This window comes from Oncorhynchus kisutch, linkage group LG22, assembly GCF_002021735.2.
Source record: "Oncorhynchus kisutch isolate 150728-3 linkage group LG22, Okis_V2, whole genome shotgun sequence".
Lineage (NCBI taxonomy): Eukaryota > Metazoa > Chordata > Actinopteri > Salmoniformes > Salmonidae > Oncorhynchus > Oncorhynchus kisutch.
Window position 1 is genome coordinate 7,912,938 of NC_034195.2, and position 27,544 is coordinate 7,940,481.

At 40.7% G+C, this 27,544-nt stretch overlaps 2 protein-coding genes across 7 annotated transcripts; one reads left to right on the forward strand and one right to left on the reverse strand.

Annotated features, from left to right (window-relative positions):
* Nucleotides 1-1,739: 1,739 nt before the first annotated feature.
* Nucleotides 1,740-16,835, reverse strand: LOC116356358 (uncharacterized). 2 transcript variants are annotated; one of them, XM_031801976.1, is made up of 2 exons: nucleotides 16,557-16,835; nucleotides 1,740-2,709 (listed from the first exon to the last, which is right to left on the reverse strand). In XM_031801976.1, exon 2 carries the CDS (start codon nucleotides 2,634-2,636, stop codon nucleotides 2,010-2,012), a length of 627 nt encoding a protein of 208 aa, XP_031657836.1. In that variant the 5' UTR covers nucleotides 2,637-2,709; nucleotides 16,557-16,835; the 3' UTR covers nucleotides 1,740-2,009. The 2 variants fall into 2 exon arrangements, with proteins under 2 accessions (XP_031657836.1, XP_031657837.1); XM_031801977.1 differs by lacking the exon at nucleotides 16,557-16,835 and adding an exon at nucleotides 12,964-13,056.
* On the forward strand, nucleotides 12,944-25,656 carry adpgk (ADP-dependent glucokinase). Of its 5 annotated transcripts, none has more exons than XM_020456386.2 (8): nucleotides 12,944-13,109; nucleotides 14,809-15,035; nucleotides 15,190-15,415; nucleotides 16,842-16,904; nucleotides 17,136-17,256; nucleotides 17,444-17,640; nucleotides 17,752-17,850; nucleotides 18,090-25,656. In XM_020456386.2, the coding sequence occupies exons 2-8, from the start codon at nucleotides 14,824-14,826 to the stop codon at nucleotides 18,654-18,656; spliced, it is 1,485 nt and encodes a 494-aa protein (XP_020311975.1). In that variant the 5' UTR covers nucleotides 12,944-13,109; nucleotides 14,809-14,823; the 3' UTR covers nucleotides 18,657-25,656. The 5 variants fall into 5 exon arrangements, with proteins under 5 accessions (XP_020311975.1, XP_020311979.1, XP_020311976.1 ...); XM_020456390.2 differs by having other exon boundaries at nucleotides 12,977-13,109; nucleotides 18,093-25,656; XM_020456387.2 differs by having other exon boundaries at nucleotides 12,993-13,181.
* The last annotated feature ends 1,888 nt before the right edge of the window (nucleotides 25,657-27,544 follow it).

Genomic DNA, 27,544 nt, shown 5'->3' on the forward strand with positions numbered 1-27,544 from the left:
GGACTATTCAGCTAACCATCATAAAATCTCGTAAGAAATTAGTAATGGTGGAAAAATTACCCAATTGTCATAAAAGTAAAGATACCTTAATAGAAAATGACTCAAGTAAAAGTGAAAGTCACCCAGTAAAGTATTGCTTGAGTAAAAGTCTAAAAGTATTTCGTTTTAAATATACTTAAGTATCAAAAGAAAGTATAAATAATTTCTTATCCTTATATTAAGCAAACCAGATGGCACAATTTTCTTGTTTTTTAGATTTACCAATAGACAGGGGCACACTCCAGCACATCATTTACAAACTAAGCATTTGTGTTTAGTGAGTCTGCCAGATCAGAGGGAGTAGGGATGATCAGGGATGCTCTCTTGATAAGTGTGTGAATTTAACCATTTGCCTGTCCTGTTAAGCACTCAAAATGTAAGGAGTAGTTTTGGGTGTCAGGAAAAATGTATGGAGTAAAAAGTACAATATTTTCTTTAGTAATGTAGTAGAGTCAAAGTTAAAAGTTGTCAAAAATATAAATAGTAAAGTATAGATACACCAAAAAACAACTTAAGTAGTACTTTAAAGTATTTTTACTTAAGTACTTTATACCACTGTAAATGAGGTGGTGTTTTTGGTGTAACAGTGATGCGGTACGGATCTCAATTTGGCCTCCGCGTGCCTCCAGAGTCTCTGCAATTGGTCACACACCCATACGGCGTCTCTGACCACATTTTTTGCATCAAGCATAAATTGGCTCTCATGCCTTCCTTGCACATTTTTTGGTGATGCAGAAACGAGAGACCACATGTGTGCCTGTTTTATGAAAATATGGGAATATTTGGCCAAATATGGGAATATTTGATCAACATTTCTATTTGGTCTCAGGGAATGTCAAACAGTTAGGATGGGAGCCTTTTAAAATGGGATTGAGTGAATTCGTAGCAGCAAATATGTTTAATGAACAACTAATGAGCATGGAGAGCCTCACAAGTTTGACGAAATTAACTTATATCTTTCAGTGTAGCTCTTGATCAGAACCATGCTTTTTGTATGTTGTCAGGAGGCCTAACTGTCCTCCCCAAGTGTAGCTTGGAATTTAGCCAAAAAGGATAAGAGAAAAATTGGTTGGTAACAGGCCAATGACATTGGCTTACTTCTCATCTTGCGTTGCACAGAATATCAGATCTCAACAACGATTTGAGAAGTGTTTAACATCCCCAGTACCGCATCTTTATGATATATGTGTTTTCATAAGTGCAACATGAATGCAAGAGACAGGTTGGAATATCTGACTGAAACAAGGGACAAATAAACCTTTTTTTCTAAATTGGTGGTGTTTGAATTTGTTGATAAAATGCGGGACATCATTATTTGGTTGCAGGCATAAAGGGCCAAAATCTGGGACTGTCCCGCACAATCCGGGACGTGGTCACTCTACATGCAACATCTGATATTGCTCAAATTTGGAATGCAAGTAGTCAGTTGTCAGCCCTAGATACACAGACAGCATTAGGAAATATTCATGTCTATTTGAAATATAGACCTGTAAACAGATACAATAGGTGCAAATATCAACTATGAATATTCATGATGAGTGTTCAATAGACTTTCCAAAACTTTTCAAATCAAGTTTGCTGGCATCCAAAATCCAATATGGCTGCCATAATAACATTTGTGAAGGTTAAATCACCTGTAAATATGAATTGTGTAAATGAGAAATATTTTCAGTAGTGTGTAAAACACACTATAGAGACTGTTAGTGTAAACACATTTTATTCTGAATCCAATATGGCCAACATGATTACACCCAAACACCTTGCCTGCATGTAAGTAGCCCTTGTACATTTTGTATTGTGTTATTCTGTCTTTAAAACTAACACATTCCTTGGGCAAATTTGAAGAGGGATGTCTGAGTATTCTGTCCTTGATTTACAACAGGGTGTGAGGTGTTAACCCTCACCAGTTCCCTCCTCCCCCCTCTGTGGGAGCCTCACAGGACAGTCACGACAGTCCCCCTCTGGTGGATTCAATCTTGGAGGGATTCTGCAAGTTGCAACCCACCACAAGAATGACCACAGGTTGTCCTGGTTTGTGGATCATCATGAGAGTTCCCCTCTGATGGTTTAACCTGGTAGGATTTCTGCAAGCTGTAGACCCCCACAAGAATGGCCATGGGATGTCCTGGTTGTGGATCATCATGAGAGTCCCCCTCTGATGGTTTAACCTGGTAGGATTTCTGCAAGCTGTAGACCCCCACAAGAATGGCCATGGGATGTCCTGGTTGTGGATCATCATGAGAGTCCCCCTCTGATGGTTTAACCTGGTAGGATTTCTGCAAGCTGTAGACCCCCACAAGAATGGCCATGGGATGTCCTGGTTGTGGATCATCATGAGAGTCCCCCTCTGATGGTTTAACCTGGTAGGATTTCTGCAAGCTGTAGACCCCCACAAGAATGGCCATGGGATGTCCTAGTTGTGGATCATCATGAGAGTCCCCCTCTGATGGTTTAACCTGGTAGGATTTCTGCAAGCTGTAGACCCCCACAAGAATGGCCATGGGATGTCCTGGTTGTGGATCATCATGAGAGTCCCCCTCTGATGGTTTAACCTGGTAGGATTTCTGCAAGCTGTAGACCCCCACAAGAATGGCCATGGGATGTCCTGGTTGTGTATCATCGTTCTGGATCCGTCATCCGGTTGTCCAGGTTGGTGGATCTAGGCAGTAACTTAGACAGACGTTAATAATACACAACACTCACGCAATACATCATTACATTCCTCCCCCAAATGAGCAGCGTTGTGGCACTAACTGGTGGTCTTATCACTTCCTAAGTGTAAAAAAAAACAAGAAAAAAAAGATATAAAAATATAGTTACTACACCTTTAATCATCTCTTCTATATACGTCCACAGTCTTGGCTGAATGACTCTATCGTGGCATTTTGTATAGTGTCATATCTAGGGCGATCCTAATTAGCGGTGTGTTGCTTAGGGCACTATCCTAGGTTGATGACTACATGATAAGTCTACAGCTGTAATGCACTAGCTTCGTACAGTCTACAAGGATGACCTATGGGCCTCTGGGTAGAAACTGGCGATTAATATAGCTGTGGTCAAAGGGCTTCAGGGTCTATTATCAACCACCAAAACCGTTATTTTGCTCAGACCTTTAAGTGATCCTAGTATAAATCCTCATTAAATGTTACATTGGGCATGTGTGTTTATGCTTGCGCAAGCGCACATGTCAAGGGCAAGAAAACCAAGTATCCTGGAAGGCTGCAACCTGGGCAGAATTTCCATGTCAATGACTGTGTGTCAGTAAGAATCGGTGCCGACCTCAAGCCTTATGCCAAGGGGACCTGTAGTGGTTTTACTACTAGTCAATGTGTCTTACACCACTGTAGTGGCAATAGGTATGAAAGAGTCTATTTCATAGCCATGCTATTCACAGAGGAGCTAACCTCACGACGGAAGTACTCTCTAAGCACTGAACCAGTCGTACGCGGTTTGATCATGGTTCATGACTTCTAATAACTTTCCTCCTGAATGGAGGGTTCTATTTATTAGTGGCATGTGTGTTAACCATCAGAAGAGTGTTTTGGAGATTCCCTTCCACGTGTTGCAATCTCAGTGACACCTCAGTGATATCTCAAGGTGTATTCTAAGGTTATACCCTTCGAGGGGCTTGTCCGCACCTCTCTGATCTTGTGAGGAAGTTTACAACTTGATTTGTCTCCTAAAAAGACTTCTTCCAAAAAAACTTCTTCCATTTAAGAATGATGGAGCCCACTGTGTTCTTGGGGATCTTCAATTGTGCAGAAATGTTTTGGTTACCCTTCCCCAGATCTGTGCCTCAACACAATCCTGTCTCTGGGCTCTACAGACAATTCCTTTCGACCTAAGGTATTTCTGTTATTGTGTTTTAATTTTATTTTTTAAATATAGTTATTTCACCTTTATTTAACCAGGTAGGCTAGTTGAGAACAAGTTCTCATTTGCAACTGCGACCTGGCCAAGATAAAGCATAGCAACACAGAGTTACACATGGAGTAAACAATTAACAAGTCAATAACACAGTAGAAAAAAAAATAACAAAAATAAAGGTGAGTCTATATACATTGTGTGCAAAAGGCATGAGGAGGTAGGCGAATAATTACAATTTTGCAGATTAACACTGGAGTGATAAATGATCAGATGGTCATGTACAGGTAGAGATATTGGTGTGCAAAAGAGCAGAAAAGTAAATAAATAAAAACAGTATGGGGATGAGGTAGGTAAAAATGGGTGGGCTATTTACCGATAGACTATGTACAGCTGCAGCGATCGGTTAGCTGCTCAGATAGCAGATGTTTGAAGTTGGTGAGGGAGATAAAAGAGAGATTGAACAGGCTGGTAATAGGGGTTGCGACAATGGCGGCGGATAGTTTCAGAAATAGAGGGTCCAGATTGTCAAGCCCAGCTGATTTGTACGGGTCCAGGTTTTGCAGCTCTTTCAGAACATCTGCTATCTGGATTTGGGTAAAGGAGAACCTGGAGAGGCTTGGACGAGTAGCTGCGGGGGGGGCGGAGCTGTTGGCCGAGGTTGGAATAGCCAGGCGGAAGGCATGGCCAGCCGTTGAGAAATGCTTGTTGAAGTTTTCGATAATCATGGATTTATCGGTGGTGACCGTGTTACCAAGCCTCAGTGCAGTGGGCAGCTGGGAGGAGGTGCTCTTGTTCTCCATTGATTTCACAGTGTCCCAGAACTTTTTGGAGTTGGAGCTACAGGATGCAAATTTCTGCCTGAAGAAGCTGGCCTTAGCTTTCCTGACTGACTGCGTGTATTGGTTCCTGACTTCCCTGAACAGTTGCATATCGCGGGGACTATTCGATGCTATTGCAGTCCGCCACAGGATGTTTTTGTGCTGGTCGAGGGCAGTCAGGTCTGGAGTGAACCAAGGGCTATATCTGTTCTTAGTTCTGCATTTTTTGAACGGAGCATGCTTATCTAAAATGGTGAGGAAGTTACTTTTAAAGAATGACCAGGCATCCTCAACTGACGGGATGAGGTCAATGTCCTTCCAGGATAACCGGGCCAGGTCGATTAGAAAGGCCTGCTCACAGAAGTGTTTTAGGGAGCGTTTGACAGTGATGAGGGGTGGTCGTTTGACTGCGGCTCCGTAGCGGATACAGGCAATGAGGCAGTGATCGCTGAGATCCTGGTTGAAGACAGCGGAGGTGTATTTGGAGGGCCAGTTGGTCAGGATGACGTCTATGAGGGTGCCCTTGTTTACAGATTTAGGGTTGTACCTGGTGGGTTCCTTGATGATTTGTGTGAGATTGAGGGCATCTAGCTTAAATTGTAGGACTGCCGGGGTGTTAAGCATATACCAGTTTAGGTCACCTAACAGAACAAACTCTGAAGCTAGATGGGGGGCGATCAATTCACAAATGGTGTCCAGGGCACAGCTGGGAGCTGAGGGGGTCGGTAGCAGGCGGCAACAGTGAAAGACTTATTTCTGGAGAGAGTAATTTTCAAAATTAGTAGTTCGAACTGTTTGGGTATGGACCTGGAAAGTATGACATTACTTTGCAGGCTATCTCTGCAGTAGACTACAACTCCTCCCCCTTTGGCAGTTCTATCTTGACGGAAAATGTTATAGTTGGGTATGGAAATCTCCGAATTTTTGGTCGCCTTCCTGAGCCAGGATTCAGACACGGCAAGGACATCAGGGTTAGCAGAGTGTGCTAAAGCAGTGAGTAAAACAAACTTAGGGAGGAGGCTTCTGGTGTTGACATGCATGAAACCAAGGCTTTTTCGATCACAGAAGTCAACAAATGAGGGTGCCTGGGGACATGTGTCTGTTTTGTCATTATGGAGTATTGTGTGTAGATTGTTGAAGAATAAATTGAATTTACCCATTTTAGAATATGGCTGTAACTTAACAAAATGGTGAAAAGGTCAAAGGGTCTGAATACTTTCCGAAGGCACTGTACACACATACATATACAGGTTATGGAGAGGTGTCGGGGGCTGCAACACTCGGAGCTTGGGAAGCTGTTGTTGTGGGGGGTCAAGTAATAATGACTTGGTTACTAAGTAGTGTCTTTTCTAACATGGACCATTATGTATTCACGGAAAATGGGCATATACCTGAACCCTCTACTCTAGGTAACACTGCAGCATACAGTGCCTTCAGAAAGTATTCACACTCCTTGACTTTCTTCACATTTTGTTGTGTTACAGCCTGAATTTAAAATGGATTGAATTGAACCATTTTGTTATGGCAAGCCTAAATAAGTTCAGGAGTAAACATTTGCTTAACAAGTCACATAATAATTTGCATGGACTCACTCTGTGTGCAATAAGTGTTTAACATGATTGTTGAATGACTATCTCATTGGTGTGCCCCACACATACAATTGTCTGTAAGGTCTCTCAGTCGAGCAGTGAATTTCAATACAGCTTCAACCACAAAGACCATGGAGGTTATCCAATGCCCCACAAAGAAGGGCACCTATTGGTAGATGGGTAAACATAGAAAAAGCAGACATTAAATATCCCTTTGAGCATGGGGAAGTTATTAATTACACTTTGGATGGTGTATCAATACAGCCAGTCATTACAAGATACAGGCATATTTCCTAATTCAGTTGCCGGAGAGGAAGGAAACCGCTCAGGGATTTCACCATGAGGCCAATGGTAACTTTAAAACAGTTTAATGAGAGTTTAATGGCTGTGATAGGAGAAAACTGAGGATGGATCAACAACAATGTAGTTACTCCACAATACTAACCTAATTGACAGAGTGAAAAGATGGAAACCTGTACAGAATGCAAATATTCCAAAACATGCATCCTGTTTGCAACAAGGCACTAAAGTAAAACTACATAAAAAATGTGGCATAGCAACTTTTTGTCCTGAATAAAAGTATTATGTTTGGGGCAAATCCAATACCACACTCCATATTTTAAAGCATAGTGGTGGCTGCATCATGTTATGTATATGCTTGTAATGGTTAAGGACTGGGGAGCTTTTCAGGATAAAAAAAATAATGGAATGGAACTGAGCACAGGCAAAATCATAGAGGAAAATCTGGTTGTCTTCTTTCCACCAGACACTGGGAGATTAATTCACCTTTCAGCAGGACAATAACCTAAAACACAAGGCCAAATCTACACTGGAGTGAATGTTCCTGAGTACCCAAGTTACAATTTTGACTTAAATTTACTGAAATCTATGGCAAGACCTGGAAATGGTTGTCTAGCAATGATCAACAACCAATTTGACAGGGCTTGAATCATTTTTAAAATAAATTTGGGCAAATGTTGCACAATCCAGGTGTGGAAAGCTCTTAGAGACTTACCCAGAAAGACTCACAGCTGTAATCGCTGCCAAATGTATTTCTACAAAATATTGACTCAAAGGTGTGAATACTAAAAAATTCAAAAATGTGCTTTCACTTTCTCATTATGGGGTACTGTGTTTGAGAACAATTCAGGCTGTAACACAACACAATGTTGAATAAATCAAGAGGTATAAATACTTTCTGAAGGCATTGTACAGTGGGGGAAAAAAGTATTTAGTCAGCCACCAATTGTGCAAGTTCTCTGACTTAAAAAGATGAGAGAGGCCTGTAATTTTCATCATAGGTACACTTCAACTATGACAGGCAAAATGAGAAAAAAAATCCAGAAATTACATTGTAGGATTTTTAATGAATTTATTTGCAAATTATGGTGGAAAATAAGTATTTGGTCAATAACAAACGTTTATCTCAATACTTTGTTATATACCCTTTGTTGGCAATGACAGAGGTCAAACGTTTTCTGTAAGTCTTCACAAGGTTTTCACACACTGTTGCTGGTATTTTGGCCCATTCCTCCATGCAGATCTCCTCTAGAGCAGTGATGTTTTGGGGCTGTTGCTGGGCAACACAGACTTTCAACTCCCTCCAAAGATTTTCTATGGGGTTGAGATCTGGAGACTAGACCAGGACCTTGAAATGCTTCTTACGAAGCCACTCCTTCGTTGCCTGGGCGGTGTGTTTGGGATCATTGTCATGCGAAAGACCCAGCCACGTTTCATCTTCAATGCCCTTGCTGATGGAAGGAGGTTTTCACTCAAAATCGCACGATACATGGCCCCATTCATTCTTTCCTTTACACGGATCAGTCGTCCTGGTCCCTTTGCAGAAAAACAGCCCCAAAGCATGATGTTTCCACTCCCATGCTTCACAGTAGGTATGGTGTTCTTTGGATGCAACTCAGAATTCTTTGTCCTCCAAACACGACGAGTTGAGTTTTTACCAAAAAGGTTTATTTTGGTTTCATCTGACCATATGACATTCTCCCAATCTTCTTCTGGATCATCCAAACGCTCTCTAGCAAATTTCAGACAGGCCTGGACATGTACTGGCTTAAGCAGGGGGACACATCTGGCACTGCAGGATTTGAGTCCCTGGCGGCGTAGTGTGTTACTAATGGTAGGCTTTGTTACTTTGGTCCCAGCTCTCTGCAGGTCATTCACTAAGTCCCCCCCGTGTAGTTCTGGGATTTTTGCTCACCGTTCTTGTGATCATTTTGACCCCACGGGGTGAGATCTTGCGTGGAGCCCCAGATCGAGGGAGATTATCAGTGGTCTTGTATGTCTTCCATTTCCTAATAATTGCTCCCACAGTTGGTTTCTTCAAACCAAGCTGCTTACCTATTGCAGATTCAGTCTTCCCAGCCTGGTGCAGATCTACAATTTTGTTTCTGGTGTCCTTTGACAGCTCTTTGGTCTTGGCCATAGTGGAGTTTGGAGTGTGACGGTTTGAGGTTGTGGACAGGTGTCTTTTATACTGATAACAAGTTCAAACAGGTGCCATTAATACAGGTAACGAGTGGAGGACAGAGGAACCTCTTAAAGAAGAAGTTACAGATCTGTGAGAGACAGAAATCTTGCTTGTTTGTAGGTGACCAAATACTCGGTTTCCACCATAATTTGCAAATAAATGTATTAAAAATCCTACAATGTGATTTTCTGGATTTTATTTTCTCATTTTGTCTGTCAAAGTTGAAGTGTACCTATGATGAAAATTACAGTCCTCTCTCATCTTTTTAAGTGAGAGAACTTGCACAATTGGTGGCTGACTAAATACTTTTTTGCCCCACTGTAGACGGTGGGGCTCCTTAGTGGGGACTAGTAGAGCTGATAATGATTATGAATTAGCTGTGCAAGCTAGCTGTGCAAGAACTAGAACCACCACTGGCTACTTTCTGACCTCACCCTGTTAGGGCACACTCATGTCCTGGTCACCTCAAATATTTGAATCAACCTTGCGCACTTAGTTTTGGTGGGGAAATAAGGCTGCACACTACTAGAGTAGCTGACTGTTTATTTTTTGGAATTATATGCTGTAAATGTGTGAATGAGATTAAAACATGAACACACTGAAGTTGGATTCGTTAAGTCAAACACAACAGAGGCATGGCAGTGCCACTCATAGTCCTCCATATACCAAGAACTTTGTGAAACACTTTTAAGAATACTTTTCCCGCCAAAACTCTAACAAGTTCAAAAGTAACTACTGGAACAATATTTCTAACATAGACCGCAGAGAATGGTCAGAGGCGACCTAAAAAAGAACACTTTTGTCATTTTGGATGTTATTTTGTGAAGTCATTAAAAAGGTTATAAAGGAAATACTGTAACTTGAAAAGTATACACACTACATGTACGAAGTTTCCATCCTCTGTATTGTGCATGCTATATGAAAAATGATGAAAGTATTTTTGTTAGTAGAGGGATGTCATTTTAGAAACTATAAGAGGAAACCGTTTCTATAACTGTGCACAGTAAGTTGTCACCGCCCCCTGTAGTGAGGTCAGAGAACATGCCAGCCTGATGAAACCGCCCCTTTAGATTGAACTGTATAAAATGATGGGTTAACAATTAACATATCAGACCAGAGTGACGTGGAGCTGCAGCTCACATTTAAAGTGGTTTCAACTCTGAATCTCAACATAAGGTAGAGAGCGATAAAGTCACCTCCCGGACAATCACTGGTACGGCTGATTAGCTGTCCTAAGTAAAGTATCTAGAAAAGCGAATTGAAGTGGAATCATGCTACTCTGCTCAAACCACCATAGTACGCTACTCTCATCACCCCACTGGGAACCATCAACACGGCTGGCTAGCCTATCTTCAAAGAAGCATCTTCCAAAGCAAATGGAAGGAGATTCAACTTGTAGTTCTGTTCAGGACTACACGACAAGTCACCGGATACCGAACGACTGGTTAGGAGAACAACAGAGAAACCCCTCTTGGACAATCAGAGCCTTACAAGCGTGCCGTGAAAAGGCCCAACCCCCTTTCCAAGAAAGCCCTGTCCACCGAGAGAAACCAAGGATTTTCACATAAATACATTCATGATTTCTTACTCCAAATGGGCCGTGGTTCGTATAGGAGTGCTATAAGTGAGAGTAGTTTCTCAAATGTACCAACATTAAGTGTCTCTGTCTCTCTCTCTCGCTCTCTCTCACCCTTTCAATATCTTTTGTAACAAGCAGCCATATTGTTCTCTGTCCGCTAGGGACCTGTTCTTAACGTATTAAGTGTGTATGTTTATCCTGTGTTACCTTGCTAGTTAGCTAGTAAATAAACAATTAAACCAATATGTGTAGTACTGAATCATAAGTAAAGCTCAGGTTTTTGCAGATGCAAGGAGGTTACGACTGTTCAGAATGATGATATGATATGAGGTTATGATTAATAAGTTAACTGTTTATGGATGTGATAGGTTAAGACATTTAGAGTTTAATTCGGGAGATGGTAACACTTTAAAGAACCACTCTCGTGTTGCCCCAGATCCCAATGAGTTAATTGCTACAGGATTAATTTAAATCAGGTAACAATTAAACATTTTTAGGTTGATTAGATAAATAACAGTCTTCAAATAAATGTTAGAAGTCAAGTCACGACAACCACCATAGATTACATTTTTTTGCCATTGTTATTTCTAATAAAAAATAAAAAACATTAAATGTCTTGTGTCGCCGCCGAGCTCTCAAATGCTGTGCCCGTCTCTCACTATCCGGATTCCTTTGGATGTCCCTACCCTGAACCCTAGCCCTTACCTAACACTAAACTTAACCCTTACCTTAACCATTTTACATCTCTACTTGATTGAGGTAGGGACATCCCAAGGATTCCGGATAGCAGGAACCCTCTGGGAAATTCTATGAACTCCTCTATTTGAGTGAAAGTCATTGACACCACTCTTATTGGTTGTCTGTCGTACTGGGAATTGGTAACAACACAGTCTGCGAGATAACGTACCATCCCATGAGGTGTTGAGGGAAAGCCAGATTACCTATAGAATGGCCGTGATAACCAGAAATACACAAGCCGTAGGCTACACAATAGCTCAATGTGGCTACATTGGAATGTTGATTTGCACTGGAAAAACTGTACGTTTCTAACATTTATGGTTGAGATTTAATTAATATAAATATAAACGATGCACCTTATGACTTATTAACTTGCATATGTTATTAAAGCATTGGTATGACGACATGTTGCTAACACGTTCAATCGTAGGGAATTTGATTCACGCAGGCATCACGCAGAAGTTAGTAAGGCATTGGTATCACGTCAGTCAGATGTTCACTGGTAGGCGACAGCCACATGGTGGTACTGTTGCCTAGGTTTATATTTGGCCTTCATCACCACTCATACAGAACAGTTTTTCAAGGTCCAGAGAGAGACATCCACAGGAGCTCAGCCATCCACACAAAAATATGTGCATGCTGTGAGAAATGTTACATGATGTCACAATCAGAACGATTGGGAAGATTTTTACATGACAAACTTCACTGCACTGATAGAGCCGAAATCACAGAAGATAGATGTGGTAGTTGCAGCAGCAGAAAAATATTTGGGTGTGAGAAATTTTTGTGCAGAATATCTATAGGAAGTTTTGAGAGAAGGAGTTCCATCCTTCCAGGCCATTGGCCTGGTGTAGGATTGTTTAGGGCCAAGAAATGGGATAAGGTGGTTGGTTTGGGGGGGATAGTAGGGGAGCAACTTTCACTGTTGACGGGAGAAGACATGTCCCCCCCACATTCTGAAATTGCATCCCCCCCACCAGATTTATCATTGTAATGTGATACAAAACTAGGCAAAGGTGTGCTTTAGGACCATGCGGATACCTCCAAGCGTTGGGGTAGGCTGTGTGGAGTGTTTATCCGACTGGATAAAAAAATAATTATAATAATAATAATGTTATGTCCCCTCCACTACTAAAACAAAAGTTGCACCCCTGGTGGATGGTGTATAGGTGCAGGGTTAGATGGTGTATAGGTGCAGGGTTCGATGGTGTATAGGTGCAGGGTTCGATGGTGTATAGGTGCAGGGTTAGATGGTGTATAGGTGCAGGGTTAGATGGTGTATAGGTGCAGGGTTAGATGGTGTATAGGTGCAGGGTTAGATGGTGTATATGTGCAGGGTTAGATGGTGTATAGGTGCAGGGTTAGATGGTGTATAGGTGCAGGGTTCGATGGTGTATAGGTGCAGGGTTAGATGGTGTATAGGTGCAGGGTTAGATGGTGTATAGGTGCAGGGTTAGATGGTGTATAGGTGCAGGGTTAGATGGTGTATATGTGCAGGGTTAGATGGTGTATAGGTGCAGGGTTAGATGGTGTATAGGTGCAGGGTTTGATGGTGTATAGGTGCAGGGTTAGATGGTGTATAGGTGCAGGGTTAGATGGTGTATAGGTGCAGGGTTAGATGGTGTATAGGTGCAGGGTTAGATGGTGTATAGGTGCAGGGTTAGATGGTGTATAGGTGCAGGATTAGATGGTGGTGCAATGTAAGTTTTTCCCATTCCCCTTTATTTGTTGGTTTCGTCACAATGTGGAATTCACATTCAGAACTGAGAAATGCAGCAATATTCGAAAAAGCGTCTAGTCGGCCGGAAATTCACAAGAAGAAGCCGAAACAAGGGTGGTTTAACTTACCCCACTCTCCCCTACTGCTCTGCCCTTGAGTTCAGACGTGGCGCCGGGTCTGAACTGTCTTTATACCTCAGAGGTCTGAACACCAAGTTCCAGGATATCATCATCTACACTACAGACAGACCCTAATTTCAACCCAATTTATCCTGGTTCGTAACATTTTTTTCCCCCCAGCCAGGCCTATAGTTGTTTCCAGCTATCAAGATAAGTCAGCTATCCAGGTAGCTACCAACCATGTTTTTGATTGGGTCTGTCTTAAAAGTTGTCAAGCAAGCTGGCTAAATTAGCTAGCTAGCTAACAATATATATTTCATAGGATGCTGACAGTGCTAGCTAGCAAACTAGCAATGTTTGAATGGAGATAACGCAAGTTTGACAGTGGTTGTCAGTATGTTGGGTATAACGTTACCAAACCGTGGAGGCATTACGTTAGCTTACTAGAAACAATTTTTGTAGCTTTTTTAGCTCCATTAGTGCGTGAGCTAACCAGCTCAGCAACGGTAACGTTACACCCAGAGCTATCCGATCAAGCTAGCTAACATTTGATACTCGTCAAAAACTTCATTGGTTGGTAACTAGCTAGCCGTTCGTCCTAATTATGACCTCTTTTGCCATACTAGCCATGTCTGAAAGTGATTTACGAATGGATAACTAAAGTTAGCTAGCTACTAATAATATGGAAGTTAATGCAACGATGACACATCACCCTGTTTAACTTTGATGCTACCAGCTAGCTAGCTACCATGATTCAGCCTGTTAACCTTGATAACTGTAAAGTCATTTCGCACATCAGCTAGCTAGTTAATTTGTCACTATGTGAGAGTCTTGTGCGTATCCATTGCAATTCCACTGCTTATTACATTTTCAGACAGCTTTATTTTCGCGCACACAAAGAAATAGCAGGTTGTTGAAGTTACAATATGTAACTTTTTGGGCGACCCGACCAAATTCGAAAAGAAATGTGAGTTATAGAGCTGTAATTCTCATTGAAAGTACGTCTAAGATGCGTCAGATCTGTATTATGTGCGCTATTCTATGCTTCCAGTTCGTAAGTTTAGTTTTTGCGTCTTACTTTTGTACACCAGCTTCAAACCGCAGAAAATACAATATTTTTGGTTATTGAAAATATTTCACAGCTGTTTATATGGTACAATGATTTTCTACAATGTACTTGCTTTGTCAAGAACTTAAATTAGGCGAACTATTAGAATCTTTGGAACCAGGAAATGGAAGCGAAATTTGTCTCGTTAGTCCATTCTTGATATAGAGACCCAAAATGTTTTTCATGTCAGCAATCAAATTTAAGATGTATAACTTTCAAAATACAGAAATACTGCAGGTATTGTGCATTTTGCTGCCAACATACTGACTCATCTCTAGCCACTTTAATAATGAAAAATGTATGTAATAAATGTATCACTAGCCACTTTATACAATGCCACTTTATAATGTTTACATATCCTACATTACTCATCTCATATGTATATACTGTACTCTATACAATCTACTGCATCTTGCCTATGCCGTTCGGCCATCGCTCATTCATGTATTTTTATGTACATATTCTTATTCATTCCTTTACACTTGTCTGTATAAGGTAGTTGTTGTGCAATTGTTAGATTACTTGTTAGATATTACTGCAGGGTCGGAACTAGAAGCACAAGCATTTTGCTACACTCGCATTAACATCTGCTGACCATGTTTATGTGACAAATCAAATTTGATTTGATTTACAATGCAAAACTTAGCATCATGTGTTGCAAAATGACAGATGGGAAGACTTGTGTACATTTAGCAAGTATCATTACAGTAGTATTATGCATGTGTGTGTTTGCACTCATATTTCAGAAGTCTGAGAAAACGATGTGGCGGAAGGCTGCGGGAGCTGCCCTGTTGGCCTTGGCCGTTGGATACTTCTACCACACCAACCCTGAGCTGCCTGAACAAGTTCTCCAGTACTTGTCCCTGCCTCATCCATCCACTCAGGGCGACCCAACCTTGGAGCAGGTTATCTCCACTGCCTGGGAGACCCTAATAACGGCCCCCGCCAGCCAGTGGGGCAGAGTGGCAGTAGGGTGAGTTTCAGAGACAACTAAGCATTCATGGTGTCATGATTTAGAGTTTGCTGTTTTGGTTTTCATCATTCATCCAACAAAACACGGAACTTCCCAAGTGAAATGGTAGTGCGTATTCGGCGTGTTTACTTTTTCTCTGGCTTCCTCTATTTAGGGTGAATGCATGTGTGGATGTTGTGGTGTCGGGGATAGGGCTGCTACAGGCTTTGGCTGTGGATCCTGGGTTGGGCCGTGACCATGAAGTGTTACACTCTAAAGAGGACCTGAAAGAGGCTTTCATCCACTACATGGAGAGGGGGTCCGCGGCGGAGCGTTTCTTCACCGACAAAGAGGTCTTCCAGAGGATTGCACGGGCCGCTGCAGAGTACCCTGGTGCTCAGGCAAGTTAACAGTGTTTATCCCCATTTTTATATCAGTGTTTTGAAAGCTATGATCCTGAAACAAGGTTATATAAGTTATTTTCTTCACAAATCAATGGGTACATATCATTAACTTATGAGTCCAAAAATGGATATAGCAACTGCTGATTGCCCCTTTTTTTAAATGGACCTAATCAAAATCAAATCAAATTTTATTTGTCACATACACATGGTTAGCAGATGTTAATGCGAGTGTAGCGAAATGCTTGTGCTTCTAGTTCCGACCAATGCAGTAATAACCAACAAGTAATCTAGCTAACAATTCCAAAACTACTGCCTTAGACACAAGTGTAAGGGGATAAAGAATATGTACATAAAGATATGAGTGAGTGATGGTACAGAGCGGCATAGGCAAGATACAGTAGATGGTATTGAGTGCAGTATATACATATGAGATGAGTATGTAAACAGTGGCATAGTTAGTGGCTAGTGATACATGTATTACATAAAGATGCAGTAGATTATATAGAGTACAGTGTATACATATACATATGACATGACAGGATTGTCGGAATCCCTGTTTTTGATGGTTATTCATCAACTATGAGAGCTGAACAGCGTTTGTGAATTTCAGTTGGCCACAATAACAGGAAACTGTTAGATAGCATACACTTCACATCTAATCTTGATCAAGCCTCATCCTGTACCTAAATGAGTGAAACTAAAATATCTGCTGTATAAGCAAAACAGTATCACAAGGATTTCCTATGGTCAGATCAACAATATCACCCAACCCTTAGTTTGGTTTCAAACTCTCATGGTCTATACATCAGATAGCCTAATTCAAGTTAACTAAGTTGGTTTCTGTTAGTGTTTTTGTATCCATTTGAAATGCATCATCCTTTCTGTACTTTAGGTAATCATCACCAATCCAAACATGATTGAATAGGTGAAGGGGCAGTAGGTAGTCAAGAGGTTAGAGAGTGGGGACAAGTAGCCGGAAGATTACTGGGTCAAATCCTGAACCAGGCAATACAACGTGGAAGAGAAACTGGCTAAATAAATTGTGTGAGGTTGGGAGCAAAGCAGACAAAGGAATTATGTCTCCACAGACAGACTGATAAAGTTGTAGGTCTATTTGAAAAAATCAGTTCAAGCTCACCCTGAAAGTTTGATATCACATGTATTTTTGGCATCTGTAATTGGCTTCACCCCCCTGAAGACGAAGCACTTTTCCTTTTGAATAAAGGTTCCATCCAGAGAGGTTTGAGTGTCTGTGTCAAATTTAATTCTACGTGATCAACGGTAATTAATCATTTCACTGCTGGGCTATCTCTTGGTGCAATTGTGGTTATTATGATGGCATTTTCTATCAGACTCACTGATAAACCTCAACTCATTTTTTATCTCTTCCTCTCTCTTTCCCCCGCTCTCTGTCAATAATTAGCTATATGTTGGAGGAAATGCTGCTCTCATTGGACAGAAACTTGCCACATACCCTCAGCTGATGGTAGGTTAGCACTTTTAATCTCAAACTCCTCACTAGAATGCATACATTTTGTACCATTTCTACTGTTCAGCCACTGTTGAATGGTTATCTGCACAGGGTTGTGCTTTTTTGACACTGAGAAACTGTGGCAGTTTGTTTAAAAGGAACTGAGGACATTGCTTAACTTTTGAAATGTCCCCTACGTCTATATTACTGAAGTCAGTGACGGTGGATGATTCTGCCTTTTAATAGGTTCTGCTATGTGGGCCTGTTGGGCCTAAACTACATGAGATGCTGGACGAGCAAATCGTTGTACCCCCCGAGTCCTTGCAGGAGACTGATGAATATCACCTAATTCTGGAGTACAAAGCAGGTAAGGACCAAAGGCAACCTGAACGACAACAAAAAATAGGTTTCACAAGCTTTTAATAGCTAGGTGATTAATGGAAACACATTCCTTATTTGTATTTCTTTACCTCTGGTAGCCTAACTACACTGTTGGCCACTATCAAAATATTTGTAGAAAATGCATAAGTCTGTCCTTTTGCCTCTCTATCTAGGGGAGCAGTGGGGTGCGACACGGGCTCCCCAAGCCAACCGCTTCATCTTCTCCCATGACGTGTCCAATGGGGAGATGAGAGCACTGGAGATGTTCGTGGCCAGCCTGGATGAGTTCCAGCCAGACCTGGTGGTCCTGTCCGGTCTGCACATGATGGAGGGCCAGGGGAGGCAGATGTGGGAGCAAAGGCTCAAAGAGGTCCGTAGCAAAGCACAAACAACAGCACAATAGTATATCGCATTTAGGGTTCTCGCCAGAGTTTTGTTAAACTTTTGTATAGACTGAGATGGTTTGCTTGAACCTTTTCAGGCAGTGGCGGCCATTTCTGACGTCCGCAATGCGGTCCCCGTCCACCTGGAGCTAGCAAGCATGACTGACAAAGACTACATGAACAGCATCATGCAAGAGGTAAAGGTGTAGGTTTAACAGTATCTAAAATACAAGTTTGGCAGAACTTAATATTCTTTGTATAATTTAAAAGGCCGTCTGGTTAAAATCGGGATTTCTATCAAATTTGACCATATTTGGACGTTGTGATGTCGTCAAAATAGGCAATGTCAATTTAAAGTGGATTATAGCGTTGCGTAATAAAGGAATGTATTTGAGCTGATGCATACAATAAACTATTTGGTGTTGTGTTCTGTTAGCAGGTCATGCCCATAGTGACATCCATCGGGCTGAATGAGCAGGAGCTACTTTTCCTCTCCCAGGCCGGCACAGGGCCTCACGCTGAGCTGGCCTCCTGGGGGGGCATACCCGATGTAGGTCGCGTCAGTGACATCCTCCTGTGGGTCCTTGAGCAGCATGGACGCAGTGACCCAGAGTCGGAGGCTGACCTCACGCGTATCCACTTTCACACTCTGGCGTACCATGTCCTTGCCACTGTGGACGGGCACTGGGCCAACCAGGTGGCCGCCGTGGCAGCAGGGGCCCGTGTGGCCAGCATCCAGGCCTGCGGCCTCCAAAGCATAGATGCCAGTAAGGTGGTCCTTAGAGCTCCGCTGGAGTTCCACAGCTCCCACGGCGAACCTAGAGAGAAGTTGTCCCTGAACCCAACTGAGCCTGTCACTGTTTGGCACCGTGGCAACGTGACCTTTCACCTTGCACCCGTGCTGGTCTGCAAGCAGCCACTCCGGACAGTAGGGCTTGGGGACGCCATCTCAGCAGAGGGGCTCGTATACTCTGAGATCAGGCCACAGCTACCATTTTTGTGAGGTCCTTTTTTGTTGCACTCTTGTTCTTTTATTGTATGGTGGTGTGCACCATATCTCCCCAACCAACCAGTGATGTCTTTACCTGTACTGTAGCTTTTTCTTGGGTTGAAATTCTGATCCTTGGTTAGCTAAGTATTTTGCACTGGGCACAGTTTAAGCCATTTCTGTAACTCCAAGGAGTTGTGCTGGGTTACCTCTGATTTCATTTGCCTTGTGAAAATTCTATGTAAATGTTTGTGTACAAAGACAATGCCAAAGCTGCTTGTCAGTTTGGTTTGGAGGGGGGAAATAGAAAAACATTCAGCGATATGGGCTCCATAAGTAGCGGTGCGATTTCAGACAGGGTTTGAGCTTTCATGCTGCACAATAGAGGAGCAACCTCCTGTGCACATATGCAGATGCTGAACAGTGCCAATGAGTTCAGCCTCTTTTGGAAGTTTATTTTCACATCCTCCTCGCTGAGTCTTAGTTCAATTTCCTTCAATAATCTTTTCTTGTTGACCTTGTTCAGAACAAGCTCCCTCATCCAAGCACTATAGTTGGGGAAAATGGGGTAAGTAGAGCCAAATGGTTAGTTGAGCCACCCCTTGTTTCTAGGAAACTATACATTTTGTGTATCATGTGACCAAATATTTAGGAAGAGGTCATAATTTCATGAAGTCTGGGAAGGAAGAAACCACATGGAAAAAGTGGTCCAAAGGGTAAAAAAAAAAAGATTTTCACTGTCAAATTCATTTCTGTTATAGGTTTCATGTTTGTATCTAAACCAAAGTAGATTGTTTTATATATCAGTTGCCGTTTCTATAAGCTGCAATATGAGGTCCTAAACCTAGCATTAAATTGCATCCTTGTAGCTACAGTATATGGGCTAATATAGTCAATGTTTGCCTCGAGGTAAATTGAACCAATCACTACCATACCCCATACAAATTATGATTATTTGGTTAGTTTTATGCACAATATGCATAGTATTTTAGCAATGTGTCATGCATATGAACTCGAGTAGTGTATTTTTATTGTTACAGCGCAGACATCATGCCACGTGTGTACAAATGTAAAACAAGCAGGGGGTCTAGCCCCCCTTTAGCTTCTTGAGAGCAGCCAAGGAAGGGAAGAAGTCCATTCAAGCAGCAGCAGCAATGGATGCAAAAATGTACTGAATGACACTGAAGAGGTACTATAATGTTTAACCGCAAGTAAAATACATGTTGGATACATTTTTTAAAAAGACAGTCCTGATGGAAAACCACATTTCTTAGTAAACTTTCCAAATGTCGACAAAACAAAATATGCCAGACAAGGGTGGGATCTTTTTGTGTCTATAAAATGTGTTATGTGAGAAATGGTGGTGGAAAAGCTTTTATGCATAAATATTGATTTAACTATATCAATAACCACCAGGCATTATACACAAGGCTCATTCCTCTGCACAGGTGTTGCTGCTACCTGGCAGATCTGGATAGGTATTTTATATATCAGCTATGGAGTCTGACTTGCTAAACATATCAAGAATCTTGCGGACCAGTTTTATGGGCTTAGTAGCCTCAAATACAGAGAACATGCCTATGGCACATCAAAACTACTTCCGTGTCCCAGACAACTGCTTAAGAAATTGAATAGTAAGTGGTATTGAACAGAGAGCTCTATATCAATGTAGGCATACATTTAACATATACAATATACCACACTCCCATCCATGAATTAAACATTGCCCTACCAGCATCATCACCCACTTAGGGTAAATTGTGCCTAGAGACCACTTTTTGTGGACAAGTATGTTTTCAAAACGTATACTATATTTTCCTTGACATAGTGATGCTGAATGTAAAAAAAGTAGTAGAATCTCACAACTACATCCCCTCATTACAATCAATATAACACCTGTGCAAACTGGGGCAGGAGCTAGCAGTTAACCACCCAGACAGTTTTCTGTGGGGATTTTGGGCATACAATGAATACATTTAATCCATCAATGAAAACAGTGATGAAGCAAAAACAAATGTTATTTTGGGTTGGCGCGATAACTTATTACTTAAATTAAGGGGTAATAGTTTAGGGCTTCATTCAGGCTTAAAGTGTCCCCTTTTGTAATGGAGCCATTTCCATGTCATGCAGATGATAGGACCTGTTCAATACCCACAAAGTGCAGTAGGAAGGGTTGTGACTGACATGTCCTATGACACACCCAGCAGACAAGGCTGGTATGGAAGATTGCTCACCCAGACTGGGTTTCCCAAACTCGGTGCACGTTTTGGTTTTTGCTCCGTCACGACACACCTGTTTCAAATAATCAACTAATCATCAAGCTTTGATCATTTGAATCAGCTGTGTAGTGTTATGAAAAAAACTAAAATGTGCACCCCTTGGGGTCCCGAAAACCGAGGTTGGGAAACGCTGCAGTAGTAACTCTTTAGCACATCTGATGAGACTGCTATCTAATTTTAGTACTTGGTTGCTGTCCTCTGGCTAGCTGTTTGCCCTGTCGCTCTCTGTTTGAATACTTTGAATGCCAGTAGCACACAAAAGCTGTACTCCTACAGCTGTCATGACATCCACCTAAGCCAGAAATAATATTTGGATCTCTTGTCCGCAATGGCAGACGTACACAAGCATTCCAAGCCTATCTGTATCCTTGACTCACAACTGGGTCAAGCAGACTATGAGGGGTGAAGTGTGCCAATGAAATACTTCATATTATTGTGAATTGTCACTTTTTGTTCAGCTATTTTGATCAACTTTACAAGTAAACATGTAAATTATACCTGTTACACTGCAACTAATGAAGCCCCTTGTTAAAACTCCTACAAAGACGGATTGTTACTGACAGGGTGCTATTGGACATTGCACACAGTAAACTGTGATGAAAGTCTGCAGACCCAGTATGACGAGAGTATGATCTAGTACTTTGCTGTTGTCCTCTGGCTAGCTGCTTGCTCTAGCTTCTGTCAGTCTGACTGAATGATACAATGAATAATGCAAAGATGTACTTCTACGGCTGTGTAGTCTACTCTGCTGCTGTTAGTACTTTCCGGCTGCGAGGTGGATGTCCTATGTTAATCTCCAGTCCACAATGGCGGACGTACACAAGCATTCCAAGCCCATCCTTGACTCACAACTGCATCAAGTGCAGATTGTGTGGTGTCCAGCCACTATGTAAAGTCAAGCAATAGAATAAAACATAATATTAATATTCAGAGTTGCTGCTTTCCCCCCCAGCTAATTTGTAAAGATTTAGGGTTGTCTTGTTTATCCTATGTAGGACATGCCACATGGGCAATTCAACATGTTAATAATTCCTGGTAACTGATGTAGCCCATCATTTCTACGTCTTGGTATACGCCATGTTTATTGGTTTCACATCAATTGTGAACTTGAGTAATTAAGTAGAGGAAAGATCCATTTTAAAACTATTTGAAAGCACCATCCATGCTCAAACATCACTTACCGTACTGCTATAAAGAACTGGAAAGATTTTTGTTGTTGTTTTGATGCCCAAGGTACATTTTTGCTTTGTTGCTGCGAAACTGAGAATTGGGATGGTACAAAACAGAGCAATCATAAACTATGCAGAACTTATTTGTCTCGAATCTCATTGCTTTCTTAGCCTGGTGGAACCAGACAAAGCTTATGATAGCTCACATTGTTTCACTTAAATTAAACTTGAGCATAGCGGTCAGTCTGCTTCATATAGATCCTATTAAATTACTAGAGAGCCTATGTCATGAACCGTCAAAAGTTCCATAATGGTATGATAATGGCAGCCATTTTGGTCAGGGAGAAATCCAAACCACTCTAGTTGTGGGAAATGGGTTCATGTTAATTGAACGCAGACGTTCCATTGACCAGAATGGCGCACAATCAACAAATCTGATCTAACAATTTGGAGATTCTTCAAATCCGTCATGATTTATGTATTGTAACAGGCCCACAATGTGCTTACTTGAGTCCGATTTTGATACATTTGGCTGTTTTTGCTGCATGTAGAGGCTGTCCCTTTTCAGGTTTAGAAATGACTGCTAAATGCGAACTCCCGTTCGTATAAACTGGTTAGCATAGAGAAATCATTGTTGGTAGTGGGTCGTTTTTAACTGTAATGCAGTTGATCGGTAACGATGACATGAACATGTGTTGGGGTTGGCATCCATACAAGCATTATATTCTGATGTTTACCTCAACATAGTGTGAAATACACATAAACAATTGCCTAAATGTAGACTAATGTTGCTGGGGGTCAATGAGGAGACTTTGTTTCCCCCCCACGCGTTTCCATGGCAATTCCATTGTTTTGGTCGAGTACGTTTGACCTTTATACCGCATATATTTCGAATGAATAGCAGAAGAGGCATAGGTGATGCGTTTCCTGCTTGTACCTATGCAGGAACATAAAAGGCATGCGATATCAGAAATTGTGTAATAGAATTGTCAACCTAAAATACTGTCATAATTATAAATACAGTTTATACAGGTTTTATTCCAATGTTCTGTATAAATAACCTCTAAAATATGTAAACTGACCATAAATGTCCACATTATTGTTTTCTTGGAAAGCTGTGAGTGTTATTATATGAGTACTTCATATCATCAACTGATTTCAGACAGTGTATGGCTGTGGATTGACTACATTGTTTGTTTGGAATGTTAATTAGAAAACATTTATAGAATCATTCCACTAAAACTGGTTGGCTAGCTAACAAACATACAGTGCAGAGAATCTTCAAATTCATTGTTTTACACAATAGCGTATCCAGTGGTGGCTGGTGGCACTTTAAATGGGGAGGACCTGCTCATAGTAATGGCTTGAATGGAATGGTATCAATCACCAACCATCCTCCCCTCAACAGCTTCCCCTGCTCTTATCACAGCACTGGCTGACCATGGTTGACCAACTCCCTTACCAAAATGGCTGATCTTTTATACTGTCATGAGAAGGTTCATGTCCATTCTAGTATTCTAATTCCTAATTCTATCGTCTGCTTGACCAAGCTACTGCTTTATTGTATGATCATGGGAATGTGCCAGTCTTCTTTGACAGCTTTGTGTTGAAATAGTGACTGTAAATATGCATTTAGTAAGAAATTGATTATTCCTTTTCATTGCAGTGAAAATGTTAGGTACAATGGTTTGGTAATACAGTTTGAGAGTTGCTAGGGTTTTCAGGGCATTCTTCTGAGGCTGGTGAGACATATGCCTACTTCCTTCGCTGATTTCATCTGTTGTTTTTGTTCGATAAATTCACATCCTACCGTTTGATTGACACTCATCATTGAGGATGTTGCCCCTTGGATGGAGCTATGATCAAATTTGGGTGTAGCTGCCATCAACCACACCTTTTATATGCATAAGTAGGTTTCACAAATTTTTGTCGGCAATATGACATCATACATATTGTGGTTACTTCCTGCTTACAGATACTACCACCAACAACAATATTCAAGGTGCAGTGGCTAGCTGTAGATGCGAGCATAGGTTATTTACTACTAATTTTCCAAAGATAATTTAGTATTTACCAGGTATCATTAAAGAAGCATTCTGCCTTGTTCGTGTCTAGTTTAGTCATTTGTAGCTCTACTGAGTTTTCAGCACTTTAAAATGAGACTATTTGATGTAATTTCATATTAACACCCATGTCTTACTGTCAAGGATAGCAACAGTTATGCTAGCTCATTAGGCGGAAACACTGCAACTTAACAACTAGACCTCCTTTTGAAGTTTACTTCAACTGGTACCGGGCTACCTTCAAACAAGTTTTGTAAGTGTCCTAGAGCAAAACAATCAACACGTTTGTGAGAGTCTCACCTTTCCATAGAGTGGTTATATTAGTTTGTAGGTCAAACCGTTCGGACACTACAGATGTTTGTGAGAACCGATTTTTGGTATGTTTCATGGTCTGACAAAGGCTGCTGTAGCTCGGCCACCTTCCCCCGCAGATGTGGAAGGCTGTCATTGGCGTATGCGGTGGATTGAGACGCAGCCCATGCAACAACAACAAAAACATCTCTAGTTTAAAACAAGGATTTTGATGGGTGTGTTTTTATTATGTTGATTAGATTTCCGCGGGGGCGCGGACATCGACTCTATTGGGTTAAAATGTTTATGGAAATATATATGGAAGTAGTTTAGTGCCAAAAAAAGGGGTTAAATATGGGAATAAAAAATATATAATTTCAGATATAGGACAGACACTTTAAAACAAACTTCCTTTTGAGTCTGAATCTGTTATTCAATGCGTTGCTATGGGCAGTAAGTAAGCAGTAAGTTTCCCCCAAAAAATAAATTTGCTTTAATATATTTGTACCTAAATGGGTCCTAAAATTCTATATCAGATAACTAAATGATCCTTGGTATGACCATCTTAAAACACCCACCCCCCCACCAGCCCTATAATTTGTAAATATTTCACAAATAAATCAGACACCATTCTCTTAAAATATAGTATTGGTTTGAAGATCAAATACAGCTTCAGTTGACTGAGCCCTTGATAATGGGGCAGTTATACACAAAATACTCCATATGTACATACATTGTTTGTCGATTAGCAGAGTATGGAAATCCATTTTTTCCAGTACAAGTAGCTGTGTAATATGTGGGGAAATAATCTGTGAATTTTAGAGATCAAATGTTTTTTTTGTGTGTCAGTGATATGCTTAGAATTTTAGTGAGAAAATCAGGAATTTGTCTTAAACTTTGTCTACAACCGTACGGTTGACTCCATAATGTTAATCATGGGCACAATCTGTTGTATGGAAATATACTGTACTCTCACCACAATCATGTGGACCTTGAACATATAAGTACAATAATTATTTATTCAAAATCTATTCTAAAATATAAAATAATTATTACTCAAGAATTGTTCAGACTTTTGTGAATTAGTGTCCATTATGCAGGGTCTTATGGGATTCCCTTTTCTTTTGTCATCTGATGTTAAGACTGGAACTCAACTGACATCTTAAGTTTGGAAATGTTTTTATATTAATAAAGTCTCCTATTTTCATGTCAATTTAGAGTTTTATTTTGTGTTAATGATGCATGTTGCTAGCCTGGAAATCCAGACTGAATTAAGCTTAGTTTCACATTTGTTTCTCTCCACTATCAGGCTCACATTCAGGTCATCCCAAACATTGGCCCGGTTAGAAAACAACCAGGAAAGTCTAAATTTGATTTCTATATATATATATATATTTTATAATAACATTTTATTTAGAATTCAGCATTTAAAAATTATTTTTTGACAATGATATTTGAAATAAATTATAATTATCAATTGTTTTTGTTACAAATAAAATCCGGCAAACAATAGTCAAGATTTATTTCAATAGCCCTAATAAAGTCTCTGCTTTACGGCTATAGATTTGTTTTATTTTCAGAAAAATTCTTACACTTAGGAGAAAATGTCATAATTCTGAGAATGAATTTCTTAGTATTAGTATGCCTTGTGAATTCGAGCCCTGAGATCTTACCATCCTCAATATGTTAACTTGTACACAACTACGGTTTAAAAATGCTGATTCACAAAATACTTACCGTAAAACTTAAATTAAATCAACTTAAATGCACACAATCTCAAATAGCTGCCTGTCCCTTTTATTAGCTGCGCATCGGCACACATTTAAGCAAATAAACGCCTGTTTCAAATTTTTAAAAATGTTTACGAGTGAACTTCAGTAAGTACCATGGGTGAAACATGGGTGAAACAGCAGTCTGGTTTGACATGGTTGGCTCAACTAGCAAGATCTCACGGTCTCACTTCAGTATTCAACGTTTGTCCAGGAGGGATAAACGTCTATGGGTGAAGTGAAAGTAGGTAAGGATTAAGGTTGTTAAAACAGAAAATATATATATATTCTTTAAAAGCAACAAAAACTTGATGGTTAAGTTGTCCCTAGTGGATGGAATGGAAGGCATCTCCTGATGTCCCGGGGACCTGAACAATCATTGATTACTGAATTCTATCTGGTAAGATCATGTTGGTGCTGATGCATGACATTGGGGATGTATGATAGGCAACCTCGTCTTTGCAATTCTGATCTGTGATGAATTTGTTATGTTTGTACTGGTCATAAACAGTGTGCTAGTCTTTTCAACATTTTATTGAGGAAAACCTGTGTGCATTAAGGATATAGACACCTGGCTCAAATAGGAGCCTGTCTCTAATAAGCGGCGGTTATGTTCAGTGATTATTTGCTTCAAACACCCAGACTATTAATTTAAGTTTTAGGGTATTTGGACCACATCATGTTGGCTTTCCAAAAGCAATTTTTCTTATGAAAGGCCTTCCATCTTGACAGGGAGAGGATGAGACAACACTCAAGTCAGTAACACTAAGAGTTTATAATTTTTTATACCACGGTTTTGTTGAACATTCGATTCTGATTGGCTGAAGGGTGCTTGATAGGTGGGCATACATTTGATTAATCATTCAGTTGCAACATCCTCCAGAGATACACTTTGTAGTTCCGCCAGAAAATACCTCTCCATATCAGTAGGCTACATAAAAAGAGTGTAGTTAGTTTGCTACTTCAGCAGATGTAAACAGCATTTAAATTGTACTTTGTGTATTATTGTTTTCTGTGCCAAACCATGATATAAGCGGAATATCCCTTTACATACAAGGCATTCGGAAAGTATTCAGACCCCTTGACTTTTTCCACATTTTGTTACATTACAGCCTTAATGAATACATTTATTTCCTTAACAATTTACACATAATACCCCATAATGACAAAGCGAAAACACGTTTTTAGAAAGGTTTTCAAATGTATTAAAAATACCTTATTTACATAAGTATTCAGACCCTTTGCTTGAGACTCGAAACTGAGCTCAGGTGCATCCTGTTTCCATTGATCATTCTTGAGACGTCTCTACAACTTGGAGTCCACCTGTGGTCA